General features: G+C 37.7%; 1 protein-coding gene across 3 annotated transcripts in view; it reads left to right on the top strand.

The window, feature by feature from the left end:
• The window catches only part of adamtsl3 (ADAMTS-like 3), a 179,702-nt gene that overhangs the window by 12,148 nt on the left and 146,006 nt on the right, over window positions 1-21,548 (top strand). For all 3 annotated transcript variants that reach the window (XM_058400968.1, XM_058400969.1, XM_058400970.1), the window contains exon 3: window positions 14,868-14,987. In XM_058400968.1, the coding sequence (XP_058256951.1) occupies window positions 14,868-14,987 (120 nt within the window). The remainder of the gene's footprint in view (window positions 1-14,867; window positions 14,988-21,548) is intronic.

Here is a 21,548-nt window from a genome sequence, read left to right as displayed (position 1 = left end):
GCTTCCTGAAACTCATAATACACTGTATGTTCAGTTCATGTTGGAATCTAAGTGAAACCGTCTCTCTCAGATGGTCTCTGACTGGTTGTATGAAACAAGTGTGATTGCAGTGTTCTCACCTTTCTAAATGAATCGCACTGAGCGAGAAACAGACCAGGGTTCAATTCAAAAACCATCAAATGCTGCATTTGTGAAAGCACCGTTAGACAAAAGTGAAAAGATCACTTATCTGCCCTTGCCACAAACCGTCATACAGCAATATTCTCTCTCTCTCTCTCTCTCTCTAGTAGAGTTGAGGTCTGAAAGGCTCTTTCATACAGAGGTACAGTGTAGCTATTCACTGTCGTCAGCTGTAAACAGACGTGCTGCTGATCTGCACCCTCGGTACCGCTAATCAACTAGACGAGATCCCCTCTCTTTCTTTCTCTGTTGCTCTCTCACTCCATCACTCACTCTTCTCTGTGCGCTCCCTCCTCTTACTCCTCCGGCATCCCTGCTCTTAACGGCTCTGAAACTCATTGCATGAAACTCTTCATTCTTTCTGTCAGGCCAAACTTGCTGTGAGTTTTCAGGCAAACGCTGTGTGAGTACTGCAGTGCTGTTCTGTATCTAGGTCAGAAAGCGGCTGCTGACAGTTACGAGGTCTTATAAGCTGAATACTAATATTCATGTACAGTCTTTTTGCATATTGTTTCATTCAGCTTTTGTCTCAGGATTTTTTCAGCATATACTGATGAGGGCCAAAGCTCTAACCTCATTTATCTTGAAGAGCATATGAATCGTAGATATAAAAACAGTATTAGAGCTGTAATTAGTTGACAAAGGGCGATTTATAGGAACCAATGCTGCAGAGCATATTTCCCAGCAGTAAGAGTCCTCCACTGCCTTTGACTCGAGTATATGATTATATGGTTCCTCTAATTTTGTTTCCTTCCCCAAAACACACTTAATTGCCCTGTATATGAATGTATGTGTGTATAATGCCCAGGAATCCCATTCTTGGTATATTCCTGACTCAATCCTCACGTTATCACTAACACCTTGTTGGTAAGAAAGCACAGAGAGGGCTAGGGTAGACAAGCATTGCAGTACTCAAATAGCTACTCTTTACAACCGTGGTAAGCAGAAAAGTATCACATGTTAAAACTTGAGGTGGATATTCTACAATAGCAGAAGTACAGGAATACAGCACACTAAAATTGGAGCAGTTGGTTAGAAAATCATCATTTTTTCCAGTTACAAACTTTCCCATATAATCAGGTTACATCTGCACTTAAGAATAAAGGGAGAATTCATAGAATTGTATTTTTCGATATCCTTCTCATATGCTGACATCTGCGATTTGACATGTCCCTGGGTGGCTACAATGATTAACAGATCTTTCAGTCCCATCTCGGACAGCGGCTGCTCTTAAGTTTCTGCATGAGTAACCAGAAGATTGTTCAAATCCCCTGAATGCTAGAGCGATATAAAAAAGTCCCTTAAGCCTTAACTGCTTAGAGACTTTGATTGGATTGAATTCCACCTAGCTTAGTTGCCTGGAACTCTCTACTAAACAACCCATTTTCGCTTTGCTTTACATTTTCTGCAGAAACTTTAATTTACATATAACATAAGCTGAAGTGTTTATCCACAAACTTTCATCTCAATTATTCAGGGCAATTTTAGTGATGACAGTGTGAATTATAGACGTCAGCATTAATAAAATCTGAGTGCTAATTTCAACAGCTCTGAGGTGAGGGTTAGATTAGAGGTGAAGACAAGCCCAGAAGTGAGGATGTACATGTGTTAATTCCTGTTCACACCAAACATGACAGAAAATTCTGGTCTTTGCTTGCAGAAGACGACCAGCACTTTGCATAGATTCTGTGTTTCTGTTTTTCATATTCAGTGAAAAGCTATCAACTAGCAAGATATATACTTTTGTTTTGTTTTGCAGATAATTTGATGCAACTACAGTATGAATGTTGTTTGTTATGCAAGTTTTAACGAATATTACATAAAATATAATATATGGCCAGAAATTTCTTGAGGTTGATTGACTCAGTTATTTATCCATGTTATTTACACAGATGCTGCAGCATTGGCAGTGGAATTTTAAACTCATTGGTGTTTGATGTGAATAGGCTTTTAAAGTCCACCGGATGCTGAGGCTGGACATGCAAGTCATCCATGATATCACATTGTCAGAAATTCCACTGCTATGCAAGTTGTGTAATACCTAAGTACCTATGATGGTTAACTGTCTTGCCCAGGTACCATACAAACTGAGCAGGGTCATATAAGTGGAGATGAAGAAAATAGTGGACCAAACAATTGGTCAAACTAAATCACTGATTAATGTCTCTGGCAGATTTCAATTCTTCAACAGCAGTGCACTGACTGCTAAAATCCTTTTTCTGGTACATTTCAAAGGCAACACATTTTAATCCAGCAATTTATATTTCAGACTCATTTTTATTCACTTACTCACAGTAAAATTTTCTTCTTGCTTTTTAGCTTAATTTCACATTATCCATGATACAAAAAAATGACAAAGTTAGGCCAAATCCAAGATGACTTCTTATTTAATTCATTTCATTACATAAAGCATAGCATAATAAAGCTGTGCACCCTACCGAGTGTCATACCTGCACAAATGTCAAATGTCACTTGAGATGCAGCCAGGAAAAGGAATGCTTTTTCTGTGTATTTTCTTGTTGATAAGAAAAAAAATCTCATCCTGTATTTCACTAAAGACACTTGTAAGGAAAGCACTGAAACAGTTCAACACATTTAAACTTGAGATATGCCTTTTACATTTTACAATATTTTTTTTTCTGAAACTATAATTCACTACTCACTTTTTGTATCACTTTGCATATCATGGTATGCAAATGTAGTCTGAGACACAGAGGTGTAGTGGTTAGCATGTTTGCCCCACATGTCTGGGGTTGGGTTTAATTCCTGCCTCTGCCCTTTGTCCACAGACTTTGCATTCTAGGATTCCCTCAGCTATTCTGGCTTCCTCCCCAGTTCAAAGCCATATGTGATAGGCTTATTGGTATCTCCAAAATTTAGTGTGTGTGATTGTGCCCTGTGATGGGTTGGCACTCGATCCATGGCCCCTGCCTTGTGCCTTGAATCCACTGGAATAAGCTCCCTCCAAACACTGTGTAGGATAAAAGGTATGGAAAATGGATGGATAACCTATTTTGTTTTCATGATCTCACAGTTTTAATCAACATTCACAGTTTTACATTTTTGTATAAATATACATCTGGCAGATGCTCTTATCCAGACTGACTTGTAACTCAAACTGTTATTTGAGTTACTGTAGACTCTCTGTCAGCTCAAACCAGGCTGGCCGTTCTCCTCAAAGCCTCTCTCATCATCGAGACATCCTCAACTTCAGAACTGCCTAAACAGCTTAAACTGTTGTGTGTGTGAAAATCCCAGAAGATCAGCAATTTCTCAGTGTTTCATATCAGCCTGTATAGCACCAACACATTGTTGTTTGGTGTAAGTATTAACTGAAGCTCTTGACCAGTTTATGCATGATTCATTTCTTAACTGCACTGCTGCCACATGATTGGCTGACTGGAATACAGCATGAATGTGCAGGTGTATTAGTGTTCCTAATAAAGTTTCTGGTAAGTGTATGGTCTGAAAATATGTGACACCTGTCAGCCAAATCGAAGTGAATATTTATTCCCCAAGTATAAAATACCATATACTGCTGCAGCTGCAGAGCAAGGGTTCAAATATTTAGTGATGGAGTCTGTTATATTAATCCCTCTCATTTTTCAGCTGTTTACTAAGTATAAACAATCTTTTTCAGATTTACAGTCCTTTAAATAATAGGCCACCCAGTCTGCAGCAGAAGTGACAAAGCATGTGCTTCTTCATAATGCCATGATCTATATATGATATTCTGTTCCTCATGACTGACCCCTAAATAAAAAAAAAACAGAATACTTAGGGCTAATAATTTAGATTGATATTAGTTGGAAGCAGCTTGTAGAAATTGGCCGAGAGCGCTGTCCTGTCTTTCAAAGATAAAAAGACATCATTTTTAAATTTCAGATTTGGCATCCACATGAAATTATGTGCTGTCTTACAGATGTCTGAAGGCTGATTATTTTGGACATTTCAAGAACCAAGCACAAGAGAACTTCCAGTGGTTGTGAAAATTTTTCTGAAAAAGATTTTCTGATTTCTTTCAAGACCACGTTGTACTTGCAACAGTGACAGTCGTGTCAGGTGATTACAAAGAGTGAAACGCCCTCAGATTTTATCTTCATTTGGGCTGATATTCTTGAAACCATTTAAAATAACGTGTAACAATGTGCTGTCTGTCAGTCAGTGATTGTTACGCATTATTTTCATTGAAAACAACCACTTTTCGTTTCCATCCTTCGTCCGGGTTTTATTCACTGCTACAGGTGTGACTAATAATATACTGTGTAAATTTATTGATTTGTCCTCTACGTGATGCTGAATTAAGACTTCACATAACTTTGTTTCTATAGAGCCAAAGCCGTGATCATTATTTACTACAGTGACAAACAGACAAAGAGCAGCTGCTGACAGGAGCTTACTTCATGTGACCCCCACTTCACTCTCAGGACTGTATGGCACATCCCAGGATTCCTCTACTGCATTATTTCTGAACACTGCTGCTGTTGATTTAGTGAATTAGGAGTGATTCGCAGTGACAGTGTAGCCTGTGTGTTGTTTCTCTGTGTTTTAATTTCTGAAATACATGGGGGAGGTGCTGCACAAATAAAAATGATTAAAGTTATCATTTTGCCTTTGAAAGGAACAGCCGCCATTTTGATTTATGCGCTGAAATGGTTCCCAATTACCTCAACACTTTCAGCCTGGAAGTGTCACCTGCAGCTCCCTATAGAGAGTTTTTCTGAGATTCATTAAAACTGTAGAAAAAGAAGACTTTTACACTGACATCCTTTGGTTATTTCGAGCTCCGCTGCATGTACCTCTTTAGTTCATGTGGTTGGGTTTAAGCACGTCATTCACACTAGAGTGTGGACCAAATCAAGATGTGTTCTTGGCACTTCACCAAACAAACCTGAGTGAGATTTGACTGAAGTGTAGACACAATCTGATGCAAAAAAAAGGAAACATTACAGGGCAGTTTGTTTCAGTTGTTTTTGCCATTTTGCTGTGACTATGCTAAGCCCAGTTAGCCATAGGTTGACCTCTAAAGGTAGCATGTCGTTTTCTAAGCATTCTGAAGGATAATTCCTATAAGAAATTTACCCTTTGAGACACATGAACTATGTTGATCTCGAAATATTTGTGATGTGCTTAGCAAGTACGGTGCATCACAGGGCGACATTGCTAACACAGTTACAATAGCCTTTATTTTTCAGTGATCTCACACATAAGTGAACTTAGAGATGGAGTTAAAGGAGCAGATTAGAACAAACTCCCTTGCCACTGAAGAAAGCAGCAGGTAAACTGTTGCACAAAATCTGTACATGCATTATTTGTGGAAGATCAAGGCCAAGGCAGATCTGCCACTCAAGCTTGTATCTGGAGCTCAATCATAACTTTCAGCCTGACAGGTAATTAAAATAAAAGTGTGCTATCTATATTTGTATTTCATTATCTGTTCATCATGAATCATGTCTTAATGTTTTGGTCGCATTTCTAATCTATACCAATATCCTATGTATATATTCTTCATCTTATTCAGAGGAAAAAAGGGAAAAAAAGGAAACACCCCAAATGTTGCTACACTGAAAGACATATTCAGGCCAACACTGCCTGATCTTGAAGTAATCAGTGACACTTTTCATCATATTGATCTTCTGCAGTGATGGTTCCTTGGCTGGGTTTAATAATGCAGACTTCTGTGGAACAGCTCCATTTTTTCAAGTGGCTATTAAATATCTCAGGAAGCTAGCTGTGAACTTGTATGTATGTGTGTTTGAAGCATATGTGGCACGATTCCTCTGAAGTTGCCCAGGCACTGTGGTTGAGATTAGTTTTATAACACTGATACGAGCACCTACATCACTGTCTTGTTGTTAACAAGACACAGAACATGCTTTTGCTGCATAAAATGTGTGCAGCTGTTTAATATAGGAACTATTAAGTTCTCTATTATGGTTAAGCTCATTATAATCCATTGGAAATTTGCAGAAGGTGCTACATTTAGATCTAATGTGTGCTACCTCCTGTCTGAAACAAGAGATTTAATAGGTGTTATTTGTGGTGAGGCATGATGCAATCTCAAAATGATATCATCCTCTGTAATGGTCTGGATGCAAGATGCAAGTACAGACAATATATTTATTCCAAAAACCACCAGAATAGCCAAGGACAAGTGGCCACAGCAATGCAGAGCACCTCGATTTATTTAAAAAAAACAAAACAAAAAAAAACAGCGCACACACACACACACATCAAATCAATTCTAAGCCAAGTCTGATTTTTAACCTGATTTTGCTATTGCCAAAAAAATTCACATATCATTAAAGAATTCTTAGGTTGTATGCCAAGATACATAGAATCCACAATGGGATAATGCTTACTAGCCATGTGTGTGGTGCCACTGCAACCAAAGACAGTCGATGATAAAATTTCAGTGAGGCTCGTCTAAAAGCTACCAATAGGAGGATGCCTCTTGCCTCTTGATCCATGTTTCAGTTCCTTTTTCACATGATCCTGAAGCAGAACAATGAACAGCACATTACAGGATATGACATAGACTACAGGTTATTAAACTGTCAATCTGCTGTAAAATTTAGCCAAGCTTTCATTGGGATTTTGACCAGTAATAAGCCTAAATTACTGCTGTACTTATACAGCATAAGAGAAGGATGTTATAGGATGGCTGAGGGAAGATGGAAAATAACTTATTTTGAGAGTGAAGCATTTTTAAGATATTTGAAAAATAATTAAAAAAGGAAAAACAATGCAAAACGAAGAAGTATCAAAAATTCTGAATAAACAAAATAAACAAATGAGTGTTTGCTACCAGATCATACCATTTTAGTTCAAATATTTTACCCATTAAATATGTTAAAAATTACTTTAAAAAATCTAATTAATCAGTGCAAATATAATTTAATTATTTAAATCAATTTAACCAAAAGTGTATTATTTAAAAATAAAAAACTATGTATTATACTATTTACATAAAATAAATTGATGTATTCAAGTACCTCCTCTACACCATGAATAGCCCTGACTTTTGGTGGGAACTGGGACTATGTATACCATGAGCTCCCGGTGTTTTTGTCCTTTGACAGAAAGCTGCTCATGAAATGGATTAAACAGGTCAGTGAAGAGAAAAAAACCCCATTATTTTAAAAGAAACATGCATATTTTAAACAAGGAAATGAACTTTAAAAAGGTCTATATAACCAATTGGCCATCCCGATTAATGTAAGGTAATTAAAACTGTCCGTGTTGTTTAGTGTGATTGTGTCCTGTAAGAATTAAAGCTTGCAATGTTAACTGGAACATGCCTTACACCAAGGGAAAAGGTGTCTGTGAATGTTGGTTCATGATTTATGGCTGATTTTATGGTTGTGCTACCCTTTGGCCTTAGCACATCAATTTAATACTTTCATACACAAAATGAAAACCATCTCAGACATCTCATTTTTCCTCACATTTTCTTTGCTCACAATAACTGCATTTTAGTAACTGCAAATTAGTAACAAGGTTCAAAGTAACCAGGTTGATGTTTTTTAGCATAGAATTAGCAGAACTAGACTACTGTGGTTTCATGGATCTTCCACCAGAGGTAATTCTAGGGAATGTTGCATTTTTCCCTCTTTATGGCCATTATGTTACCCAGATGCCTTTATAAAGCAGTCCCGCTTTTTCAAGATTTGTAATGCAGATCTGAATTGCAGAGGGTTTTTTTTTTAGTTATTTTTTTATTTTTTAAAAACTGCTTGAACTATTTTCATTGAAAACTGCATTGGTGAAATTGCAAGCACAAAATTCTTGTGTTAATTCACTACCAGCAAAGACACACACAATTACTTTCTATGATAGCGGTACTCATGTTTGACACACGTGAATTGAAGAGGGCTTTAACTGAGTGCACATTGTGGAGACATCCAACAAAGCCTCTTTGCCCAAATCTGTGGAAAACATGCTGTCATTTTGAAAATATTGCAATATTTTAATATAATATAATGTGTGTTTACCGTCATTTCTGCATTCATATAATCAAGATATTATCATGATGAAGATTAAGAATATAACAAGCCGTCTGAAAGTGTTAACGTTTTATTCTGAATGCTAGATGTTGCGCTTCCCAATTAGATCATCCATCATAACATCACATAGGCTACAAGAGGACACTTTTTGTAAAATGTAGGCTTTTACACACAAGACAAATTTTTCAAATTTGTGATGGATTCTACAAAGAAATCTTACTACATATTTAAGTCCGAGGATCAACTCCTGTCTAGCTACTTACTTGTCAGTGGGATAGTGTTACTTTATGGGGTTTTTTTTTTAGATTATCTCTACCATTTACCATAGTTCTGCTTCATCTTTTACTCTTCTTCTTTAGAAAGCATGACAGTCATATATAATTCCAAATGAAACTGATGAAAATGCTAGTGAGATGGGGCTTTGTTTCAGGGTGGATGCTGGTATAGCATTGTACAGTATCCAGTGGACATTTTTGGGGGAGCTTGAGATGCACTTTGAGGTTAAGTCCATTCATGGACTTACTATCTGCCTTTAGGAACCCCCTCAAAACCAAGACCCCAAGCGATTGCCATTGTTCTTCTTCTTCGTCTCAACTCCTGATCTCCCACTGATAAGCAAAATGCTATTATTTCTGTCTAAGAAAGATCCCAAACATTACATCTGTCTGCACTGTAAACATTATGGAATATAAGGCATGTACTCATGAACCCAATATTAGGTGCCGTTCAAAGTAGACAACAATTGAAACCATCTTGTTTCGAGTGTCTACAATTTAAAAATATGAAGCCCTAGCATAGTCAGATATATTAGATTTTCATACGAGGATTTCTCACACAGCTAAACAATGGATTTTTCTGTTTTAAATTATGTATTCTTAAATAATAAGGATCAGCTGAGTAAGATTTTTATTCGCTTTTGACAACTGATGACATAAATTCTCATGCTCTCTCTATACTGTCCATGTTAATCTTAGTCGTTCTGTACTTTAAGAACCCCGATCTGACTCAGCGGCCGTAGCTGGCGAAAAGAAAAGCATGCTGGGTTACATAAGGCCTGAGAGAGCTGCCAGGACTGTCTTGATTTTATTGGGCGTAGCTCCTTCTAAAAGAATCGAGACATTCTTCTGGGCAAAGCAGAGCCTTTCACATCTCATCTTCACAACAAGGATTCGTGCCATGGATGTCGACTCAGCGCTTGGCTCTGCGGCTTGACGCAGACAATGCGACCATAGTTTCCTAATCGAGAGCTCGCTGAAACTTAGAGCATGGCGGAGTATAAAATAGACGCACCTGTGCTTGCTGTTGTAAATGCCAGTAACCTTGTGTAATGAGTTTGTGCAATGCTGGGCTAAATAAAACTGGTTCACTGCTTCTGATTCTGGTATCAACACAGCATGGCACAAGCTTGATTGAGGAGAAAGTGATCATCTTTTGTAAAGCTTGCAGGGGTCAGAGGAAGTTGAAGCCTGAATTCCTGAAGGAAAGGAAAACTGAAGTGAAATCTGTGAATGTATAATAGTCTTGGATTTGAAATTTAAGCGAAAAAGTCATCAGTCATGTCCAGCCTTTTGTTTTACCTGCCATGGTTTTAGCTTCTTGTTTACTTTAACCTGGCAGATATGGGGTCTCTTTTATCTAACGTATGTATGAACAGTTTTGTGTCTCTCTCAACTGCTATGTTGAGAATTCGAGCATTCGTGCATGATATGCATTTATTTAGAACTACTCCTAACCTTGCGTATACAGAAATCCCTAGTGGCAGAAAAGCATAATTGCATTCAAATGAGAAGCTCCCATTCCACTTGAGTAACAGCATTTATTGATGTCTATACTCACAACAAGCTGCATGAAATGTAAAGTAAAATCATCTAAAAGGCACATCTACCAATTCATCTATCAATTCAATTATTTGAAGATTTTGAGAAACCTCTATGTTGAGAACGATGAGTGCCTCATCTATCTATCTATCTATCTATCTATCTATCTATCTATCTATCTATCTATCTATCTATCTATCTATCTATCTATCTATCTATCTATCTATTTTGCACCCATTTCCAGCAACTTTTGGAGAGGTCAGAAAAAAAACATTCCTTCTACAGATCCATGCTCCATGCTCAGTCAAGTCTTTAGGGTTTTTAGTTACATTTCACTGAGAAATTATTGACAGGTCTGGCATTTCCCAAACAAATATGAGCTGCATTCATTTCCCTCAAGCTGAAAACGTTACATTGCAGTGCAATTCCATCTACAGCCACACACAAAAAAAAACAATAATAAGGAGGGATTTTCACACCACTGCAGCTTTTCCAAATTTAATTAGGCCAATTTCTTTCACACACGTAACTGTGAAGTCTGTGTTTTGTTGACCCGAGGTCCTGAGTTCATATTCCAGTGATGACTCTGCCCAAATTGTCTGTTGTCTGTAGGTGAAAGAGATGGCATACTCTCAATCATAGCAGCATTACATAACTGTAGGTTTCTGTAAGCATGTGTATGTGGAACAGGGTAGATAGCACTTGCCTCTGAGTGTGTAATGCAATACTAAGCAGGATTTGGAAAATATGCCATTGGCTGGCTTTGAGGAAACACGTGTTAGACCTCATCCTCTCTGGTCAGTAGCTGCCATAAGATGCGGTAGAGCTAGCTGGAAATAGCAGGTGACCAAATGAAGGAGAAAATATGTGTGGCAATTTGGACACTTCATATACTGTATGTCAAAGAGTCTGGAAGAGCAATTTAGAATCTGTAACATTTATCAATATCGATTGTGTACATCTTTCCATATACACAAGTTATGAACAGTAAGTAGTATATACTGGCAGTTGTTGCACGGAGAATAATTGCTTTTGGTTTTGTGCATGCTTTGAAAAACAAGATCCCTGGTTTTCACATTAGATTTGACATGATCGTGTATCATTGCGCTCGTTTTGAGGACAGATGCAAGGAGATGCAGGTTAAAAACGACAAAAACCATCCCCTTTCTATCCCATTTTAAATAATAGGGTTATGTCCATCATCTATAATGTAATTTGAGTCATATTTGAGACACACCCAAATCCCCTGGATGTATCAAAAATTCTTCAATCCAAACCAGCAAAGTTGCAGTGAATTAGCAAAGCCAATCTATCTAGCTGTTTGAAAAGTTTTTTGTTTGTTTTTTTTCTCTTTCCTGCACAGCCACATTTTTGGCACCCATCAGCGCAGGATTAACTTTCTTCTCCATGCACAGTTGGGTTTAACAGCATTTCCACAGCAATTTAATATGAACAGAACAGAACAACTACAAACAATATAAAAAAGACAAGGCTGCTAATGCACAGTATAAGACAAAGTTTCTGTCCTGGGCTACGAATCAAGAGTACACTACACAAAAACACTGGTCTAAAACCGCTAAAATTTCTCTCTGGGGAATCCTTAAAGGTTTTATGTGAAGCACTACAACACTGCTTCGGAACCACCTTCGGAAGCAAAGAACCATTAACTATCCCAAAACCCTGTAAAAGTGTACAGTTTAATTAGTTTATCATAATCAAAACCCTTGCTTATATAAATCCATTGTTGCCCTAGAAAATATTTAACATATAATACAATACAACCAGTGACCTGTCATTTTGTCCTATTAGTTGGTGTGTGTGTGTGTGTGTGTGTGTGTACAGTTAATCTTGTGGTGCTGGCAAGTCTTGCCTGTTTAATATTACAGTTCCGAGCTGTGTTTTTGTGTTTCCCTGGTTTCAGGAGCTCTTCTAGTCCTGTGTTTCCAAATGTCATATATTTTTTTTAAATCCTTGTATCCTAGATGTTGTTGCTGTGTCTCTTGGTTTTTGACTTCTGTATGTGTTTTTTGGATTAATGAAAATGCACTGGTCTGAGAGGAAGCTACATAAACACCTCCTTTGTATCCCAATGAAGATTCGTGGAAAATCCTAAATAATTACTCATGTAATTGCGTGAACATCGTATTGCCTCGAGTTTTAAATGAAGACACCATCTCTGAGCCATATTAGATTAATCAATTAGATGCCACATCTGTTCAGTGGCTATCTTCTTAATCTAAACTAGCATGTTTCAATTCATTTGTTGTTTTTTTGCAGTTTGTTGTGTCTTTGTTTATAATGGCTCTGTGTGGGCTGCCTGGCTCCTGTATAGCTCACAGAGGATTAATAGGTGAGGAAGCTTGCTTTCCCTTGAGTTCTCTTTCTGGATCACTTTTTAGTGTGTGTGTGTGTGTGTGTGTGTTTAAGAGTACAGACAGATGGTGAGGTACTTAAGGGAGTTTTGGAGCAAGAGGTCATTGAGTAGACTTGTTTAGGCTGAGGGACGGTCCAGGGGAAAAAAGCAGGTGTGTGTGTGTGTGTGTGTGTGTGTGTGTGTGTGTGTGAAAGAGAAAGTAGATCCATAAGATCTAAGGAAGAGTTTTCAAAAGAATAACACACAAACACACACACACACACACACACACACAATAATCTTGTCATCCACAGAGGTGGCTGAGCCTCTTCCACTTAAATTGTAGAGGGGTCTTAACCTCTCTCTCTCTCTCTCTCTCTCTCTCTCTCTCTCTCTCTCTCTCTCTCACACACACACACACACACACACAAAGTTGGCTGTTAAAGCAGGCCTGTCAGTATAGAACTGACTGTCACTGATGAAAGCAAGTGCCTTTAAAAGCCAGCAGCAGCATATCTGCTTTAAATATATTCCTAGGCACCGTTACTCTTAACACAATCTCTATCCTTATGCACAGAAACTGACTGTGTGCTGCCAGATTCACATTTGCAAATATGGTTCCTTCAGAGAGAATACACTTTTTGTGTCCTTTGAAAGATTCCTCCATAATTCTGTAACCTTCTAAACCATCACAAATTGTTTATAAGAGTGTGGCTTGCCTGTTTAGCTAATCCCCACCATACTGTGAATTAAATACAGTGAGTTCATTGTGCTTGAAAATTGCCGCCATGATCATGGACTCTTGCTTTTAGCGTGCGTTGCGGCAAAGCTTTTGTGAGTAAAGCCTTTTGCGTAAGACGGAATTTCCTCTCTGGCATGATCGCATGGCTCGGGGATTGTTTTCACTTGAGCACTGAATCTGTTTTAGGTGACCCATTGAGCAAAATAGGTTTTTGCACGAATTAATAAATGCGAATGTTTGTTTAGGCTGATGGAGATCTGGTTGCTACGCAGGTGCTGTGGTGGATGAGTTCCTAAATCATTTTTGAGTCGCATATTGCGGTTCCCTGATGAAGTTTGGAGCAATAGTGTAATGATTTAAGAGACTGTAGAACTGCATCCGATTCAGCCAAGTGAAGCAGATTAACACTCCAACTTGTCCTTTCTAAACCATGAGCTGAACAGCTGTATAACACTGTATAATGCATTCTGGGTCAGAGAGGGCATAAATACATGTGTATTACGTTGTAGTGCTGATATCAGGTTAAAGCCACTTGCACAGACAATTGATTTCCTGTGTCCTTGAATCATGTCATGTATCATCAAGCGTTTTATAATCCAAATACTGTGCGAGTATAAAGTTTCATGATGCTGTTTCATATTTACTGCATTCTGTCTAACCTCATAAACGCACTTCCTGTTTCCTTTCTTGTTTTTAGCAGACACTTTCATTTAAAACAACTTGCGTATTATAGTGAATTGAATGGGATTTTAACCCACAACCTGGTCCACTGGCACAGAATCTTAGCTTTTATTGCCTTTTAGTTTAATACAGTGATCATCAACCCTGCTTCTGTAAATCTACATACCTGTTTATTAGCACTGTTGCTTATTAAACACACTTGGTCCCGTTATTCGAAGCTTTGCCAAAGTGCTGATTAGCTGGAGTAGACGGTGTAGGAATTGAACTCTGTAGGGATGTAGATCTCAACACAGCCAGTGACTACTGGCTTGGATACAGTTTGATATTAAGTAATAATATGATTACTGATGGGTGGAATAATTAAATTGAAAAATGTGAAACAGTGCAGCAATCTTTTATTTATCAATTTTTGGGGTTCACATCTTGAGCTCTTTAACGATGTCCATATTTTAATGTTAAAGGTATGTAATTAATCAATTAATTATCAGTTACCTAATTGAAAAGGACCTCCATTGGACCATCACTATATGTATTTATTTATTTTTATTTATTTTTTGTGTTAGTGATATGCTTTGTGTACCTGGCACTAATAACAGTATATAAGATTATGCAGTGTATTTGTACTTCTTTTTTTAATACTCTTTGACTTTGTTGTTCGCTCTCTGCGTTAGTGTTTCTGACAAAAGGGCACTGCTAGTCTGGAGATTTTCAGTTTTTCAGATTTTCAGTGAGGTGTTTAAATTATCCACCTAGTGATGGTCAAATGAAGGTCCCTTTCCTGATTGAGTAGGAGAAAGCTGAGAGACAATGCATAACAAATTGTGTGCGGCAGTCAGTAATTTACCCACATACTGATCCTAAATAGAGAGCATTGATACAAAATGGGCAAGGGAGGTGTATCTAATAGCTGTGTGTGTGTGTTTGTGAATAGAGTATTTTGTAATACAGTTTTAGTATAAATAAAGGGCTTGATAAAGGGCTGATTGGTGAAACTAGGTGTGTTGGAACAGAGAAATGTTAAAGCTCCATGTGTTATACCTGTGCAATCCAGATGTAAAGCATCAATCTGGCTTTGTTTTGATCTACAGGCAGAATCAAGTCAGTCTCAGAGTGCATACTTCTTGCCTGAGTTCGCTCTCTCTCCACAAGGAAGCTTTCTGGAGGACACAACAGGAGAGCAGTATCTCACGTATCGCTATGATGATCAGGTAAGCATTAGATTCCATGTGACCTGTAATGTTTCCTGCACACACAGTTAAGTGCCAGCGTTCAAAGTTATTGACTTCACAAAGGTCAAAGGTTTGATTGGTTTGGAAAATACTTGCATGTGATAATCACTGACATAGGAATTTTAAAACCGTGTAATGTAAATGTAAGCAATGTAATATGTAATAATATAGGAGAATATGATGAAATTATTATTTTCATGGCTTTAGTGTAAGATACTTAAATGCAAGAACGTTAATGGTTCACTGTGCAACGATTGAGGGCAGCTCAGTTAAATCCAGACTGATGACATTTTCCATGTGTAATGAAAAGAATATGGTACAAAGCACAATGATTAAAAAATATCTGTGCAAGATTTAGTATGCACATTAGCACCATCATCCTCATTACGAAACTCCAGTGCAGGTATCCAGTGGCTCATTTTGACCCAAAATAGAATATGCTCCTGACAACACTGAAAAAAACAAATGTTATATACAGTATATGACATCAGCTGCAGAGGTTTATTTCTACCACAGTGAGGTTATTTTTGTTGACTTTCTTTCTGGCATATCATCTTTAAAACAGCAGGACTGTGCTAATACTAAAGGCAGTTATTTCTGGTGATAAAAACTGTGGACGCGTTTAAAATCTTTATTACTATACGTAGTTTTATGTGTGGAAGGATGTGCAAGAGACAAGGAAGAAATGCCAATATTAGCCTTAGTCTTTGCACAAAAAAATGTTATGCAAACTAGATGCAGATCTAGCTAATACAAATAAACACAGAATTTAACACTAATATAATGACTTGCTTTATGAAATAAAATCTGAATGTGCAGTAAATATACAAATGACAAGAAAATGCATTTGCATATTTACAACAAATCCAGCCTCTTGGCTAATTGAATGATTGTGAGCAACTTATCCAAAAAACTGTATTCTGCACTACAAAGTTCAATGTTGATGCTCATTTATCAGCTATAAGGTGTTTAGCTAACCTGTTGTCGGGTGTTCATAGATATTAGCTAGCAAATTATGAAACCATGTGAAAGAAACTAGACACAATCAAAAATTAAGCTATCTTTAGTTATAGTTATAGTTATAGTTATAGTTATAGTTATAGTTATAGTTATAGTTATAGTTAGACTCGTGCAGTTATCCATAATCATGTGACTGCAGCCTAATGTACAATATAAAATGATATGGATAGAGGTTACGAGATACAGGCATCATTGACATGGTTGGTTCTACCAAATGGGCTGATATTCTGCATATATTGTGTTTTGCTATACAACACATAGTTTCACTTATTTGTTCCAATAGTGCTCATATACAGCATAACATCATGGGGACATTTCAGTCTGGGTTCACTACAGAAAACAGTAGTTTACTATTAAGTTTTAGTGAGTGTATTTGAAATATATATATATATATTTTTACATTTATTATTATTATTATTATAATTTTTACATTCACATTTTGTGTTAATCATCTGGTAGCTCTACCCAGTGATGCGGGTTTTTTAATGATTAGGTAGGGGAAGGCTGAGAAAAAAAACATAGCATAATGTGTGAATGTGTAACAGTCAGTAAAATACTTACATAATATTCCAGTATAGTGGTTTAGGTAAAAAAAATGTAAAAAATAAATAAATAAATAAATAAATAAAATAAACAGCCAATGTAGGAGTAAGGAAGGTGTATCTAATAGTGTGTCCATACATCTGCAACTAGCCTCATCAGCAATATCTAGAGCTCACCATGGTCTCTTATTCGCCTTCCTGGATATTAAAAAAATCCACATTTCTGTTTCATACGCTTTACTTTAAGACACACAACTCAGACTGCTACAGGGCACCTGCAAATTGTCTCCTTACCTCAAACTGTGAGCATTTGCACTGTTCCATTTTTGCACATCCTGCACTAACGTACAGTTAATGTTTCATTTGTACTGTATATAGCATTTACGCTGGTCCGTTTTTGCACATCCCACACTACTATATTGTTATATAATAAAGTCAACATTTTTTTTTTCTTTTTTTTTGAATATTTTTTTGAATATTTTTTTTGTTTATTCTTGTGTTTATACTTGTGGATCTCATAGCTTACAGTTTCTTTATGTTTCTGCTTTTCTGCTTCATTTTTGCTATGCACCTGCACACCAAGACAAATTCCTTGTTCATGTAAAGCCACTGTACTTGGCAATAAATGTGATTCTGATTCGGTGTGAAACCAGGTGTGTTGGAGCAGAGAAACATGAAAATCTGACGTGTTATACCTGTGCAGTCCAGATGTGGCTCTAATGGTAATTTTGTTCTACGGGCAGAATCGAGTCTCAAAGCGCATACTTATAGTTTATAATACTTTTAATAGCTTGATACCATTACTACATTTACTATGGGCTGTCAGTCAGTTTGTCCGTTACATGACAGCGTGCATCACTTTATCCATTTGTGGCTTTTTAGAAAGCTATTACTGTTGACACAGGAAAACTATACAAAATATTTGGCCATATTGTGTTTGAAATGTCAGTCACTTAGTATTCATTTCTGATTCATCGAACTGTTGTATGAAAGCAATATCATTCTCACAGTTGTGCTGTTGTACTGAATATTGGCACGGCTGTGATTGCCTGTGGCAGTTGGCCTGCTCGATCTGGATGTTCACTGTAACAGCACATTTGCCTGTGCGGTAGTGCTAAATAAGTTTCTGAAAAAAATTTACATTATTAAAAAAACAAACTTGATTCTTGCTATAACTTGACTTTAGAATATAGGTACTACATCCTTAAAATAATAATATAGTGATCCATAATGCTTTATGGATCACTATATTATTATAATATCCAGCACATACCATTAAGAGTGTGTAAGTCTGGACTGAGCGGATCTTCCTTTGAGGAAGGTGTTCTGTGAGGCTAGAGAAATTTTCCTACTGCCTTCAGGGTTTAAAGCGGAATTGAGGCCACTCGGCCTCATTTAGCCCTCTCTATTAGACAAGTCCAAGTATGCCAGACTTTTCTGGCCGTTATACGACTCTGCCGTGATGGCTATTAATGCACGGATGCTGTGTGCCCCTGCCGTAGCTGTTTTGGGGTCTGTTATGGAAACGTTACTTCGCTTCATTCCCATATTGGACGTTGTTCCTAGCACAGTTGTTGGAGGGATCTGCATGTGCTGAGAGCCTGTCCAGGGTTGATTTAGGGTGAGTGTGTAATATATTGACCTTTAAGTGAGCTGTTGCTGGAGAGACTTGGTGGCATGGTGATGATGCTCTTACTGTTATGACAAATATGCCAGAGCATATTCCGACAATCTCATGGTGTGTGAGTGTGTTTAACATACACTTGACAATGTGCATTTGCAAAGTGCCATTGGGATGTGCACGCTTACAGGGGGCTTGCATTGTAACTAATACTTCCATGTATGTCCCCTTGAGGGGACATTTCGATTAATACTACTCTAAATGATTTTAATGTTCACTTAGCAGAAAAGCAAGAAAAATCTGCTCTGTCCTTTGTGTTAAGTCTGCTTATCCATCATCTAAGGGTTTTTTCCCTTAAATAAAAGCAAGAAAAAAAATCACATTACTCATGGCCCCTTGCTGTACCTGCTGGTCTGCATGACAATAAATGTTTCGAACTAAACGTGGGCAATGGGTGTAAGTAATGTCCAACACATCACATTGCGGTCACAGTAAACTCCTACATAATTCCCATCCCAAAATCATACAGCTAATTTGGAAAGGGCTTTAATAGTCAGTAATCATCCAGTTATCAACACAGTATGAAGTGTATGTAAATGTCTGAACTTGTTCTTTTTTTGTATATTCAGTTTTTACTATTTTTAAGTTTATTATTATGGTTAATCCACACTTGGCATAGCTTGCAAATGTGCATCTTTGCAAATTGGGGACAATAATAATAAAGGTACGTATCACAGCATGCACTGACACAGAAACTGTTTCACAGCGGCTTCCAAATATGACTACAATCTCAATCACCTGACTTTTAATTGAGTTCACCTATTCCTCCTTTCGTGTGTTTGGTTCTTTTGTTTTTAAGCCTCTGTGTTTCAGTGCCTCACTGCGAAGTATATGTTGCTTTTGCTTGGTGATGTTGCTAAGCCTTTATATTTTTTCCTGTATTTTCCAGTATTTAACTTTTCTAGTGTTTGGATCTTGTCTCTCTTGGATATTGGTTATTTTGCCACGGATTAAACTTTGCCTGTTTGACTTGTGACTTGACATGTTTGGATCACGACTTGGACACTATCTCCGTTTATATTATTTTCATTCCAATATTTTTTTGCATATTCCAGTATTTTTGAATCTTCCAGTATTTTTGAATGTTCCTGGTTCTGTGAGTGTTTGTTTGGATGTATTAAACTTGTTACCTTGTTTTTGTTTTAAACTCGTCCTGTACTTGCATCCTACCTCTGTAATCTGTTTTGTCACAATAAGAGCACATGAAACAATGTTCATTCACAACACCATGAGTGTAGGCTGTGTAAAATGTTCAGGCTGGCCCTGGAAACTCTGATCTTGACGTAAATTAGCTTGAATGTCTATAGTATGTCTAAATTAATTCTCATTTCACGCTGTTGAGATCAGACATGTACACCAGTTCCCATGTCTCACAGCTTTTTCCCCGTTGAGTAGCCAATCTCAGGGACCTCCTTCTTCATATACATCAATTTTTTCCTGATACTTTGGATTCAGTTAGTCCACAGGGCAGTGATGGGGGAAAAAATGACCACTGATTTTACAGTAAAATTACTGGAGGTCAAATGAGTGCCTTTCACAGCAGATCTCATCTATCACTAATATCAAAATGTCCATCATGTGTCTATAGTACCATATACAGGGCTTATTCCTGACACCAGGAGCTTAAACTAATAGATAAAGCATATGTTTCCCTCTGACACCTTCCCTGTCAGGCTGCGTGAGACACATATGCATACGATAGGGTATTCAGAGTAGTCCCTCTCCCACAGACTTCTTCACTGTGTCTAACGTGCTCTGCTGCCTGCACTGCATTTTTGATCCTCGCCAGCTGTGCCTTCTTGGCTCTTTCTATCACAGTAGCGCCAGTGTTTCCACATAATACCAGCAGTGGATAACACTGAAATGGATCATGAGGCATAAGAAAAAAACAAAACGCCCTTGGGCTGAGTGTAGGCAGGGTACATTTTTGGAAGTTGGGAGTGTGCTGATTAATTTTTGGTTGAGTGTTGGAGGGGAAGTTGTGGTTGTGAGCTGATGGGTAATGGTGGACAAGCGACAATTTGAGGCGGCGCGTGGCACGTGAAGGCTAATACCAGGCACAGGCATGGCTTCTGTGGTTTGTGGCATGATGACGATGGGTATTTATAAAAAAGTGTGGTTAAAGGATCCACAACTGGCAGGTTTAGCTGCGCTTGGCTCCGTCTGTGTGACATTTTGATGTATTGTGGCAGAGAATAAAACAAGTCAGCGTAAAGGGAACCAAGTAATGTATAGCTCAAATTTGAGGGATAGCCTGCTCCATGTCACTGAGGACTCATGAACGGAGCAGAATACTGGTACTTAATCATCTAAAATGAGCTGTAATGTTGAGAGAATAATTCTTCTTGGCTCATAGAATGGCGAAGAGTGATCCACAGTGACATTATCCATGACTTCAATGCTATGGCTAAAATTACTTGCAACCAATTTCATATTAGACTTTTCGTAGATACTTGAAACATTAGTCTTCTCCTTTATCAGCAGTTATAAGGAGTTTGATGGTGACAGGGACAGCTACAGGCAAAGGCCGCTCCACTTGTCATTACAGCTGTTCATCACCTCTGTTCTCTCATCTCTGTTTTACCATTGTACAAATGAGGCTGTATGCTGGCTTTTTTGAGCTTCACTGCTAACTTAAGCAGGTAGCAATGAGTATTAAACAGCTCATAGTCTTACATTTGAAACATAGAATACTTAAACTGAAATATAGTACCACTAATTTCACAAGTCCTTAATATGAAATTAAAATTAGCTTCTAATACATGTTAATATTAATGCTAGTATTATAGACCATTTCCGTTTCTTGATCTAGTCATAAATCTGTCATAAACTTTATGTCTCCTTGAGGCCTTATGCCTCACCTCTGATCTAGAAAAATATTGTACCTCTAACTGCATTTGCACAAGAAATGAAAGTCCAAATAGTTTGTAAAAGTGTTCATGTCCTATGTGGGCTGTGAATCTCGATTGACAGCGTTTATTAGGATTCATTTAGTATAATTGGCAGGAGCTACTGCTATTTCGTATAGGGATTATGTTGAGAAGTATGAAGTGGAATATGTATTTCATTTACACGCATGAAATCGCTGAAAATTTTGTGAAACCTGGTCATGAGTAGCTATTCAACTAGGACGGGAAAAAAAATGCCACCGTATAACAGGAGGAAGTGTATTTCTCATTTTAGTTCTTACTCTGCCTTTCTGCAGTCATAGATGAGGCCCTGTGCCGAGGAGCTGAAAAAAAAATAAAGCTGGACACACAACTTTCCACTTGTCTTTCCTCTCCGACTAAGGAATGG

This window comes from Hemibagrus wyckioides, linkage group LG10 (genome assembly GCF_019097595.1).
Source record: "Hemibagrus wyckioides isolate EC202008001 linkage group LG10, SWU_Hwy_1.0, whole genome shotgun sequence".
Taxonomy (NCBI): domain Eukaryota; kingdom Metazoa; phylum Chordata; class Actinopteri; order Siluriformes; family Bagridae; genus Hemibagrus; species Hemibagrus wyckioides.
This window is presented reverse-complemented; position numbering and strand designations above follow the sequence as displayed.